Source organism: Glycine soja, chromosome 11 (assembly GCF_004193775.1).
Source record: "Glycine soja cultivar W05 chromosome 11, ASM419377v2, whole genome shotgun sequence".
Taxonomy (NCBI): domain Eukaryota; kingdom Viridiplantae; phylum Streptophyta; class Magnoliopsida; order Fabales; family Fabaceae; genus Glycine; species Glycine soja.
This window is the reverse complement of record NC_041012.1, coordinates 33,857,467-33,871,442: the sequence shown is the minus strand read 5'-3', so window position 1 is coordinate 33,871,442 and position 13,976 is coordinate 33,857,467. Positions and strand designations below refer to the sequence as shown.

General features: G+C 36.4%; 1 protein-coding gene across 1 annotated transcript; it reads right to left on the bottom strand.

Annotated features, from left to right (window-relative positions):
* Nucleotides 1-4,062: 4,062 nt before the first annotated feature.
* LOC114373230 lies at nucleotides 4,063-4,419 on the bottom strand. The gene has a single exon (XM_028330748.1). The coding sequence runs from the start codon at nucleotides 4,417-4,419 to the stop codon at nucleotides 4,063-4,065; it is 357 nt and encodes a 118-aa protein (XP_028186549.1).
* Nucleotides 4,420-13,976: the final 9,557 nt, after the last annotated feature.

The following is a 13,976-nucleotide window of genomic DNA, read 5'->3' as shown; positions in this document are numbered from 1 at the left end:
AATATTTTTATTGTCGTTCATGAACAAAAAAGTAAAAAAATAAAAAAAATTTAGTAAAACTACATCGGTTATTCCAAAAACTGATGTAGTATCCTGACAATTCTACATCGGTTACAACCACAACCGATGTAGAATTCTTTATCAAAGGGTATCCTTCTACGATGTTTGTCGCCAAAACCTGATGTAGTATCATGTCCATTCTACATCGTTATCAGCACAACCGATGTAGAAATGTGGAATTCAAAGATGGGTTTAGGGGACAACCCGTCGTAGAATGAAGAGAATCTACATCGGTCCTCTTAATAACCGATGTAGAAAGGTTAGGATGCTACATCGGGTTTTTTCCTGAAACCCGTCTTTGAACACTACCCATTCTAAGTCGGTCAGTTAACCGTTGTAGTAGGACGACGTACTTTCTACATCGTCGACTATTATGACGCGTCAAAACCGATGTAGAAAGTCTTGTAGAACCAATGTAGAAAGCCTACTTTGTAGTAGTGTCTAACACAAGGTTCTTTAAAGTCATCTACCTAGTCATATTCTCCCACAAACATAAAGTTCGAGAGTATCATAGGATCCAAACATAAACAACACACAGGGAGTGAGCTATCACATTTCTAATTAAAATACGAATAAACAAATACATAAGCAAAATACATTATAAAAATATTTATCACATAGCTCAACTTAATACAATCTACGTCACTTCACCACTTTATCATTTAAAACTCATTTTTCAATTACCAATCACAATACACATGAATCACACACTCGATTCAAGATGTAACAATACTCATTAATTTCATTATAAACAATACACAAACGTTATGCAACAATTATACTAAGACTTAAGCCTATATGCAATGTGGTATCATGTCAGTGAAAAACAACGCTAGGACACTTAGGAGTACATAACAAGACATGTTACACAATGGGTATGTCAGGTCATTCTTACTAAGTAAAATCATAAGGTAACCAGTCAGGGTCACTCTGTTTTGTGAGAATGCTCCAATCATATGGGATCAAAATAGACTTAAAGAAGCACTCAAATCGAGTGTATTTACTCGCAAGGCCTGGATTCTGAAGAATCCATTAGGGCCTCACCTTCTTGATTCAGGTCCAACCCCTAAAACAACTTTTGCACGCAGATATTGCTCATGAATTATATAATACTTATGACCTCATACTTGTTTTCAAACATGTTTAACACATTGCACTACAATTTAACACCTCGGGTTCCTAACTTGGAACCCTACACTTTTTTTTAACACCTCGTGCATTGTGCTACAATTTAACACCTCAGGTTCCTAACTAGGAACCCTACACTTTCCTTTTAGCAGCTAACACATAAACATTTTTCTCAAGGTAAACACCAGTCGGGTTATTGTATAATTCATAACTCACAACACAAGTAATATCACTTCAAGTATTAACCACACACTTATTCACAACCAAATTCCATGTCCACAATTTTAACTTATCACAACATCACAATCCACCATCACATGTTTACGTGTATCTAAAAAGTAAAAACATATTCAATTTATCCATTACATAATTTCAATCACAATTTCATGATCCCAATATAACAATTTATCATGCTAATCTAATAAATCTTATCCAAAACACAAACAAATTATACAAAAATGCTTCTCAAAATATGGGGAGTAAAACCCCTCAAACAATATCACATAATCATACAGTAAGAAATATAATACAACAAACATCCCAAAATAAATCCCAATTTGATCCTCTAAGGATCTCTATACATGTTCATTCTAATCTCTATTGCGACAAACTCATCTCTTACCTCTAAGCGGGCTCATGTATGTAGTTCAATAGTAATAGCGGCGTCTCTAGTAGTTCTCTAAGATTCCTCAATTTTTTCTTCTGGTTCCTTTGTTAGGGTTTCCAAGCGTTAGAGAGAAGGAGAAGGGATTGGAGTATTAATTTCACTATCTCCATGCAAGTGACATTTCTCTCACCATAAACATTCCTTTGCAAATCCCAACTATCGAGATGTGCAAAATTGAATTTTGAACCTGTTGTTCAAATTTCACAACAATCCAACGGTTAACGAGCATGAGATTGTAGTTTTACTGAGATAGGTTTGGGTGTATGCGGGAAAAATAAGAGCTACGTGCGAGGGACATTTTTCTCGTGACATACATTATTTCGTAATTTTCAATGATGGAAATGTGAGAAAATGAGTTTCTAAACCTGGTGTTCAAATTTCACAATGATCTAACGGTTAACAAGTTCAGGATCATAATTTTACTGGGACATTTTTGAATATATGCGGAAAAAGAGAGGGTTTTGGAAGAAGGGAAGGGAAAACAAATTTTAGAGGAAGAGAGAGCCTAGAGATGCATCGTTAATATAAAAATGACCTAATATATCTCTATTTATAGCTAGGGTACTCTCAGTCTATTATTTACTCTATTTTTTTATTTTTTTATTTTATAAAAAGAAACTTTATTTTACTCCCTATCAAATGAATAACTAAAAATCTCATTTTTATTTCCTAAGAGCATATATTTATTTTATTTACCTTAAAACTATTATTTTAATTAATAAAACTATTTATTCTTATTTATTTAATTATAAAAACCTTATTATTTTCCTAAAACTCTATTTATTTTTAAATTAAATCATTTTTAATTTATTTTATGAAAAATGGGATGTTACTGTATTCCTACATGAGTAGAGAACTGTTCTTTTCTTAGCTCATCAACTATTAACCAGAGGACCCAAAGCAACGTTTCACTGATCTTACACTAGCTTTAGTTCTCTGTTTAGTGTAAATCTTAGATTTCATAGATTTCTTCCCTGCACATAAAACAATGACAATCATGACCATTTGACATTCAGTTCTAAAAAATAACCAACTTGCTAGAAAAAATATAAAAAAATTTCTATAAATATGAAAATAAAAAAATAATACAAACATGAATCTTCAAATCATAATGAGTCATTAATCCAGAGAGCCAATTAGAAGTCAAAATCAACATCTATGAATGTGAAAACAAGGTTGATGAGAGAACCTCTAGTATTATACATTTGTAACAACACTTTCAGAGAAAACAAATAGTTTGAATTAGAGTTGCAAGTAAGTTTTATAGATGATAAGTGATATAACCTTTGGGCAACAACTAGAGTAGTGTCAGGCCATCTCCCATTAAAATAAGCAATTTTTGCTTTATCCAATGTAGATAATAAACTTGATTTTGGCAAGTCTTCTGGTATCATAGGAGGATATTGGTAGCCATATAGCACAAAGGGGAGCATATAGCAATAGCAAGCCCAGAAGAGTGCATAGGATACTTGCTTACCTCCAAGACTACATCTGATAGCAGGAACAGGATCAGATAAGCACATTCCTTGCTCATAGCTTGTCGGAAGGCAGTTGCAACCACTTGGATATGTTATTAAATAATTCCATTCTGTTATAATCTTGTCCCCTCTGTTGAGGCCAATAGTGCCCTTATCTCATGTAATAGCCATTATAAATACCATGGAGAATGAAATAACAACAAGGAGGAAATTTATCTAGCCCAAAACCATGCTTCCCTATCCTAGGCTCAGTCTGTCAAGAGTAGCAAAATTGACTTTATTCTAGAGCGACTTGCTATGTTATCCACTCCACCTTCACCATAATCACCCCCTACACCACCACCACCCCTCTTCTCGCCTCACGAGCCACCATAATTCTTTGAGTACTAGTGCGTGTCGGACAACAAACATCTCACCATCATGTCCTTCTACATGGAGGGACTAGCCCTTTGCTGGTACCAATGGATGTCATACAATGGCTTCCTGACATTGTGGCCAACAATGTTGCAAGCAAGGTTATCAAAATTGAATCTACATAGATTTGTGAGACCTCCATAGACTTGACTCGTAGACTCATAAATACCTATGGATAGTAAGTAAATATATTCAAAATGCAATATTTTGCAAACAAAATGACAATGAGCTCATAGTTCATACTATTAGTCTATTACAAAACATAATTTCTCAAAATTAAAACATTTAAATAACTAAAAAAAACCACAAATGTCTTCAAAGAACCATGTCCAATCCTCTAATATGATCATCTACATGAATACCATCACTTTCATCACCATCTCCATCATCATCAAGGTCTTTCTCAGATTGTGCATCATCATTAGGTTCCACCAAAATTAAATTATCTAGATCAAAAGCATCTACAACTAGATCATTTGAACTTCCTCCAACATCTCCTACTAATTCAACACCATCACCTTCACCTTGAGGTTGCTCATCCTCATCATTATATCCCTCTTTAGTTATCCATTCATCATCAGACTCAATCTCATCAAATGGAAGAGCAATACTTTTTCTATTTTGTTTACTTTTTAACTTCAAGTTATTCATCACAAAAACCAAGTCATTCATTTTCTGTTGATGTAAGCAGTTTCTTCTCTTTGTATGAACCTATAATTAAAAATCAAATTTTAATTACCATCTAAACCAAATAATACACAAGTAAATTTTAAATGTGAGAAAGTTTAGAAATTTTACCTTTTCTTGATGTTATTAAAGTTGCATTTTATATTCTCTTTTTCATTTTCCATCTCCTCATATATGAAACCCATGGCGGGTTTTACATCTGAATCCACCAATCGAAGGACCACCATAAGAGGGGCAACAACTTTGAGGCACATGGTTATGTTCTTCCAAAATTGACTATCCAAAGCCATATTCTGTACTTTTCTCCCCTCTTGTGAAGTTCCAAACTTGCTTGTTTTCCACTCTTTAGAGCTAAACATGCTCATCAATGATGCTTTCAATTCATGAACGCAAGCTAAAGTTAAATAAGTCGTGGCAAATCTAGTCATACCAAGCCTAATCAAGTCTCTTCCATTTGTGATCTTCTTCATGATGCTAATCTACATTGTTCTACCATAAATGTAGGTGGTGATCCTTCTTCCCTTCTTTATATTAGTCTGATGAACCCTCAAATGTTTCTCAAAATCTTCAAATGCTCTAGTTTCTGCATCAACAATTCTCCAGCTGCTTTGTAATTTGCAGCATTATCAATTATCACCTGGACTACTGTTAACTCATTGACAAGTATACCAATTCATCTTAAGTAGTAAAGTTTACTTAGAAGTCCGAGTGTCGAATCCATAGGGACTTTGTTTGTACTTGAGTTGAAGTATACCCAATTTGCAAGCAAGAGATAAGGAATTGTAATAAAGATAAGAGAGAGAGAAAGAGAGATGGAAATAAGAAGTAAAAGGAAAGAAAAAATGAACTATATTAAATGCAAATGACAATTTCTGAATTTAAATATGTTGGGGCCTAGCATGCCTAACTACCCTTGATGCAATATTAATGTGTTCTCTATTTAATGCTATTCCAATTTCCACACACATCTACTAAGATACTCAACCCTGATCCCTCATGATAAAGAGCCTAATTTATCTATTCTCTCTCCCAAATTCCTTTGTAGAGATAAAATAGTAAATTGCATGAAGTTTGGAGATGTATGCATAGTCAAAAACAAGATCACTATATCCTTAGCAATGAGTTGTTTAGATGCCTTTCCCTAGTTCTTTAGAAATTACAATTTCCCAATGTATAATCCCTAAACAAATGCATGAATGATTAGACCATACAATACAATGAAGAGCAAAAAAGAGACAATAGATATAGAAACTGCATTTAATAGATAGTAAAAGAAGTTACATTACAGAGTGTTGGCTATTAGGCTCCCAATAAAGGGGGTTTAGCCTCTCATTGCCATGAGAGGCTTTACACTTTAAGAGCTAATGTGGATGGATAAAAGAAGAGGGGAGAAAGGCTAGAGAGAGAGGGTTTCCCCTATGAGAGATGCTCAGGCTTTGGGTGTATTGAATAGAGAGCTATGAGTCTCGTTGTGTCTTTCTCCTTTGTTTCCTACTCCTTTTATAGGCCCAAGGTAGCTTAAAATCCATGCCACCTCACGCTATGCATGCCCCTTCTGGGCTTAGCGGGGTGATCATGCACTGAGCGCGATAATGTCTGGGCTTAGCGAGGCATTCACACGCTTAGCGTGGGATTTTGCGCTAGGCGCACCTTTAGGCTTCTTCGAGGGTCTTCTTCGCGCTAAGCTTGAGCTTGCTCACTAAGCAATGAGGTGCGTTGAACCTATCTTGGGCACTAATCGAGTTGTCCCTTTTTCAACTTTTTCTTCAATGTTTTTTATTTAAGTTTTTGCATCAATTTTCCTCCAAAACACTTGTAATTTACTTCTTTTGAATCCTGCTAGTAAAAAAATCACATGATATTAAATTCCTTATTATTTCATTAAAAATAATAGTAAAGTAAAGGAATTTTAATCATTCTTAGTCAAAATTGACTATCATTTAAACCCAAACTTCACAATTATGAACTACATTCTCCTCTCCAACAAAATTCACTACAACATCCAACATCTTCAACACTTTGTGAGTTGTTTTTGAGATGTCTGAGGTATCCAATGAATAAAGAAATATAGTCCCTTTTGGATTGTTCACCAAAAAATTACAAATTAAACGTCTTTTTTTATCTGTCCATCCATCAGACATAATTGTGCATTCAGTTTTCTTCCACTCATCCCTGAATTCTTGAAGCATTACATTAGTTTTCTCCACTGCTCTTTTCAAAAGCTGCTCGCAACCATGTCACAAAATTTTGCAAAAGTTGGATTTTTAATAACATTGAATGGAATGGCACTTGTGTACCAAAATTCAGCACATTGATCATCAACTTTATCTTTGTCACCTTTTTTACATAATTGATTTACAGTTGCCTGAACTCCCTCACCACTAGCTTGAACAAATTTTGCTTTTCCTCTTCCTTTGAAAGCAAGAAACCGTATCCCTTATATTCCACTTTGAGTGGTATTTGACTCCCCTCCCTCAGTATGTATACCTTCTTCATAAATATTGTTCAATTTTCTTCTCTTCTCTCATGCATTAGCAACCTCTGCAACAACTTTCATCATAAGCATCTTAACTTCTTCAGGCACTGAAGCACAAGGTTCAGAATTCCATCTAGTCCTATCAAGATGATGTTTGAATCTAAAAATTCCCCCATTGTTGATCTTTGAGCAATAGTTGCACTTAACTTTTTTATCATTCCCTAAAACATCTGTCACATGTTTCCACCCAATATCAGTCCTATTTTCTAGAGCCTTTTTGCTTCTTCTTGCTGCACCTGTGGATGCACCTAAATTGGTATGTGATGAATTTGATCCATTCCCACTCCTAGACATACTGAAATGGAACACAAAAAACAAAACATAATATAGTCCACATATGCAAACAAAGTAACCCATAATACTAACAAAGATACATGCAATCACTAGGGAGTTAGTTAAATATGGTTCTATACCAGCATTGTCACTATCAGTTTACTTTTTACAAAGTATTGCAATAAATATTGTTTATTTTGATTCTTAGTATGCCATTAATGATTTGTGGTTAAGCATACCAATATGTCAACCAATAATACTTCAAAAACAACATGGACATATTTAGAATAATGAGTGTAATTTACATACCAATATGTCAACGACACTCTAAGACTACCTTTTGTTTCTCAATGGACAAAATTTAACTGCATAGATTAGTTGGTAACAAGAGGAACAACACTTATGCAAACAAACATAAGATACAATGCTTTATCAAGCCGAAGAAGATCAATCAAATGATTTCAATTACCATTATACAATTGTGTACATCACAAATCTAAGTCCACCTCTTGAGTGAAATGAAATAAACTGTGCAGTTGGTGTGCTGCTTTGATCATCAGAAAATCATAGCATAACTGTATGGGAATGCCTAATTTACTATCTACCAAAGTAATATTTACACAAAGTGTAGAGACATAATCACCAAACATACCAGTCCACAGATGAAAAATACACAAAGTTGGGAAATCAAAGAAAGAACATGCAACAAGCTTTTCTCATCACGTCAAAATCAAAAAAAGAAATATTTACCTTTTCTCACCTTACCTGGACCTGGTACCTCATTGACACAAGCAGCAAGCTTCTCTCGCTCGTCGTGGGACTTGCGGCTTCCAATCTGAATGGTCTCACACCGTCGGTCTCGTCTCGCAACAGAACCAATGCACCATGCTGCCACGTCTCGTCTGGTTTCACGGCCAACCGTCACGTCTCGTTTGGTCTCGCGCCACGCTGCTGCTGAACAGCTCTAAGCCTCCAACTCGTCATGAATGAAGAACAGGGACAAATTGGGACAAATCAGAGTGGAACAAAAGAAGAAAAATCCCTAAACGCGATCAACTTTTTTCACGATGCAGTGGGCACAAAACAAGTTTACTTTCGATTTTATTGCCAAAAAAAAAAATTCCCAACTAAACCCGTGTGACTCGGGATAGACTCGCGAGTTTACATGAGTCTAACACGAGTTCACCGAGTCTGCTCTGAGTTTGATAAAAAAATGAGTTTACTTCCAATTTCATTCATAGGGACCAATTAAACTCTTAATCTCGTAAGAGTCTACAAGTTGACTCTAGAATTTGACAACCATGGTTGCAAGCCCTTGAATCGTGTTTCGCCCCTTCTTATGATGATGATCCACTTGAAGCTTTTTTCAAGCTTCAGCAACAGGGTTCTATAAATGACTACTTGACGGACTTTGAAAGGTTGATGAATCACATGGTGGGCCTCACACCTCCTTTCCTTCTTAGCTTCTTCATCTTTGGTCTTACTCCTGACCTTCGTCGAGAGGTCCAAGCCTTGCCACCCTTGTCTTTGCCGCAAACTATAGCACTGTCCAAGTTACAAGAGGATAAACTATAGGATCGTCGTTTCTCAACTCGCAGTTCGCACCACCCTCTGCCACTCATTTCCCTTGCCCCTTCTGTCACGCCACCTTCCCAAGGGTCCTTACTATTACGTGTTCTGGTGAAACGCCTATCCACCAAAGAGTTAGTTATCCGCCAAGACAAAGGTCTCTATTTTCATTGTGATGACAAGTGGGTCATTAGTCATCGCTGTAAGTCGCGACTTCATCTTCTCATCACGGACGAAGACTTGGAGAACCCCTTATACGTTGAAAATCAATCCGACGAACCTCTCAGTCCGCCAACATTGTCCTTGACGGATTACCCACTACTCAGTCTCAATGTGTTGACTGGGATGCAAGCCGTCGAGACCTTTTGCATCTTTGGGACTATCCATCAACACAAGATGACGATACTCGTAGACAGAGGAAGCACTCACAATTTCGTCCAACCACGAGTAGCCAGCTTCTTGAACCTTCCCACATCTTCTATTGACCTACTTCAGGTCATGGTGGGCAACAATGCCATTTCGTGTTCAGCATAATTCATTTAACGTGAATCATTTTATATTGGCCCTTAGCGAGGTAGATATAGTACCTGGGGTCCAATGGTTGAAGCAATTAGGCCTTGTACTTACGAATTACACCACTAGAACAATGGTGTTTTCATATTTGGGCCACTAGGTCCACCTTCAGGCTGACGTTCCCCTTCGACTTTCCAACACCTCAACCCATCGAATTAAAAGGTTGGCGCAAACCCAGAGCATCTCAGCTATGTTCCACTTATCTCGGATTCCTAACCGGCCCAATCGCTCGAGCCTTCTTCCTTGTTCATCGACCTTCGCACACCACCAGAACTCACCACCCTTCTTCTCCATTTCGACCAATTGTTTCAGGAACCCAATGCACTACCACCTCCACGTACCATTGCCCACTGTATCCACCTTCTGCCACACACCAACCCTATCAACGTCTGTCCCTATCGCTACCCACATTTCCAAAAGACTAAATTAGAGAAATAGGTGGCCACTATGTTAGACACCAAATTCATCCAATTGAGCCATAGCCCTTTTTCCTCCCCCGTTTTGCTTGTCAAATATAAGGATGGCATTGGCACTTCTGCATGGATTACAAAGCTCTAAATTCGATCATGGTCAATGATCGATTTCCCATGCCCGTCATCGATGGGATTTTTGATGAATTGGGCAATGCATCCTAGTTCTCAAAGCTTGACCTCTAACAGAGATTCCACCAGAATCACATGGTTGAAGCAGATATTCCCAAAAATGCTTTTCGAACCCATCACGGACACTAGAAATATAAGCTGATGTGGTTTGGTATCTACAACGCGATGGCCATATTTCAGGCCACCATGAACGAGTTGTTGAAGATATTCTTACGCTTGTTCGTTGTCATGTTCTTGGATGACATCCTTATGTATAGTTCATCACTATCTCTGCATCTTACACTTAGAGGAAATCTTCAACGTGCTGGCTCAGAACAAATTTCACCTGCGAAGAAATAAGTGTTTGTTTGCAAAGGAAACACTCTAGTACTTAGGGCATATCATCTCAGCTGTCGTCGTAGCTCTGAAACCAAGCAAAATCAGTGCCATGTGCGATTGGCCTGTACCATCCTCTACCACAGATCTCACCATTATACTTCCATAGCAAGACCATTGACTTTGCTCTTGAGGAAGGACCAGCTCAATTGGTCCGATGATGCCCAACTCGCCTTTGATACTTTGAAAAGAGCCATGACTGAAGCACCGATGTTGATCCCCCCTAACTTCAGTCTACCCTTTATATTGGAAACTGTCACATTCGCTACTGCCATGGGCACAATTCTATAATAGCAATCGCATCCTATTGCTTTCTTTAGCAAGGTTTTCTACTCAAGCACTACTACAAAAAGAAGATTTAACATCGGCAGATTAACATCGGTTTTTGACAAAATCGATGTTAAGTTAAATGTGGTGGCATAATTGTAAATAATGTATATTCCTTAACATCGGTTTTCCGAAAAACCAATGTTAATTTACTGACATCAACATCGGTTGTTGAAAAACCGATGTTAACATCAACTGGTTAACACCGGTAATTTAAAAAACGATGTTAACATGAACTGGTTAACATCGGTCTTTTAAAAAACCGATGTTAACCAGTTGATGTTAACATCAGTTTTCTTTATAAAACCGATGTTGTGTTATAGATAAATTAAAACCCAAAAGGCTCTTTCCCCTGGCGCGCTCAGTCTTAGAAACAAAAGCCTTTTTCTCCCTCACCCCGAAGACCTGTCACTATCGTATCCTCCTGACCATCGTCGTCACTGGGGTTCATGACCGCCGTCGGGGTTCATGACTGTCGTGAGTCTGAGCATCCTCCATTGGAGTCCGACATCAACACAAGGTACCCAACAACACCAACACTGAACTTTCAACATTTTAGGAACAGGAACAGGAACCTCCATACTCCACAATTTCTCAGTCAGGTAATTCCCTCTTTGCAATTTCTTGAAATGAGCTTTGTTAAGTTAAACCCTATATGGCTATTTTTCACCACCCCTTTTTTATTTGCCTTTGGTGTGTTGTGTTTCTCCTTGCCTATTTGAACAAATTCCCCAATGTAACTTAATAGAATTTTTAATACATAGTGAGAATTGAATTTACATATATATGAACATAACTAAATTTCATTTACAACTTTTTGTATCAAGATAAATTTGTATTGTGATAGAAATGTGTTACATATTGTTCTTAGATGGGTGAAACATATTTGTCAATATTTCACCATTTAAGTGGCCATTTACGTCCCAATCACATCACTATTAGGAAAAATACAAGCCAAGAAGGTAACACAAACACTAGAGTCAGCCATCTGCTTTTGGCAATTCTTGTTTTGTAATGTTTGTCTTCAAGCTTCATTGTTGAAACTTCAAACACCCACCACTAGTTTCTTATTTACAAGTCCAAGTTGTTTTCACACTTGGTCTTTATGCCTTTGCTTCTTTCCTTTGTATCTGTCCCTGTTGAATGTTGATTACAAATCATCAAATTCACGTTCACATGGTTGTGATTTTAAAAGGGTTATTAGATTTGAATTTTGATTATTTGAAATTGCTATGTTTTGCTTGTGTCAATGTGGGTGGCGCAAATGGTGCAGGATCCAAGTAACCATATAAAAACCATTCTCTATCCGTAAGAAAATGAAATGAAAAAGAAAGGAAGGAATAGCTTTCAGAGAGTTTGTAGAACCAAACCAAAATGAGCACATGGTTACAAAGCCTATACTCCGTTTTTTTTCTTCTTAGGCTAAACTTGTTCTAGTACCCCACTGATTAGTTTTTACAGCCCAAAAGTAACATACAAAGCTCTAGTTGGCATTACTTGATATGAATTCGGGCTTTGCTACTTCCACCAATTTTTATTTAAGTTCACCCAAACCATTAAAAGAAATGTTTTTGACTAAAATATCCTTAATAAAAACACATTTTCATTGTATATATCAACAAAATTTATCAAGATACACAAAAGAAACACATTTGCAATCATATATTGTGAAGTCACACCACATAATAACACAACAGAAACTTATTTTTATTATTTATCTCAATTTTTATGTTAAGATACACAATGAAAATATGATTTTTGTTATGTATCTTGATTGATCTTGTTAAGATGAATAACGAAAATGGTGAAAAACTTAATATATTTATGAAATGTATGCATGATTTCTATGATACCCGTGTGATACTTGAGCATGAAAGGAATCTCTTGATGATTGCTTATAGTTGTGAGACGGGATGAAAGTGAATTTGATGCAAGTCCTGAATCACATCCTTGGGAGTATTATGAGGGACAAAACAACCAGCATATGGATCTAGAAACAGAGGCTTTGCACTTGCAAAGAAGTGATACTATGAGACATGTTGATCTTGTCCACTATGTGACATGACAAAATGTAGCATATAAATGGCATAATTTCTCTCATATATCTGTTTTTATCCTCTCATAATTTTTGTTCATATATATGTTTTTATCACATCATATTATCCATCATACCTACATTTCTCTCTTCACTCTGTTTCTTTCTCTAAGTGTTAAAACAATCTGCTTCGAATGGTGGGCTATAAAATGCTAGCTTAGCACAATCAACCTACACCTACCGTTTCTTGAACAATTCTATATAGAGATATAGGTTTGTACTTTGAAGCATGAAAACTCAACCCCAATGTAACTTATTTGTTCAAAAAATTCAATTTAAACCCTATCTTTTTTTTAATGGGCAAATGTTAGTTTGTTAGTTTTGTGAGAAATGTCAGTCGGGGATTCCAACTCGCGACCAAGCTTATATCTCCCGGTAAAATACCCATCTTGTCCTGGGGTTTGTGATGTGATGATCCTTGGGGTTCCTGATTAGGGAATTAATATAGTCACCCCTATATTTCTTCAAATATAATTTGGTTCACGCAAAATTAGTATCTTGTTGCACCTCATTCTGTGCAAAATATATTCGTACACATGTGATTGTGCCCACACACAAGCCACTATTGTGACCATTAAGCTCTGACACTAAGAAATGGGCATTGGCTTTGATGGGCCAAATAATCTCTATTGACTGGAAAGAGATATCTGGATTTTGATGGGCATTGGCTTTGATGGGCATTGGCTTCGACATTAAGTTTTTGTTTTGTAGCAGCACACTTAGCATTTGGGGAGAAGAAGGGTGATGAAGGGAGAAGGAACCATCAGGTAGAAGAGATTTTTAGGAGAACATCTTTTTCTAGGACCACAAAAGACCATAATCATTTTCCTCTAACCATCTTAGGCCACGAGTAAGTTTGTCTCTACTCGATCTGCATTTCACTACTAGTATTTATTGTTCTCACAAGTAATCAATAGTATTTTGGTCTAATTTCATTTTGATCTCACTTTACTATCTTATATTTAATGGAACTGTTGATGTAACAACAGAATGCTGATGTGGATGTGTAATACAGGGTCAAGTTGGTATTTCTGTCAAATATTGAATATTAAGTTAATAAATGAACTAAAATTACAATTAAAGAATTAGGAGACTAAATACATTAAAAAAGTAGAAGGGACAAATTTGAGAAATAATGATAATAGGGGATCAAAACTGTAATTAACTATTAACTCTAAATTATTTTACTTTT

Excerpts from the sequence above, each read along its gene's own strand:
- LOC114373230 (XM_028330748.1), bottom strand. The coding sequence starts at position 4,419 with ATGAATGACTTGGTTTTTGTGATGAATAACTTGAAGTTAAAAAGTAAA.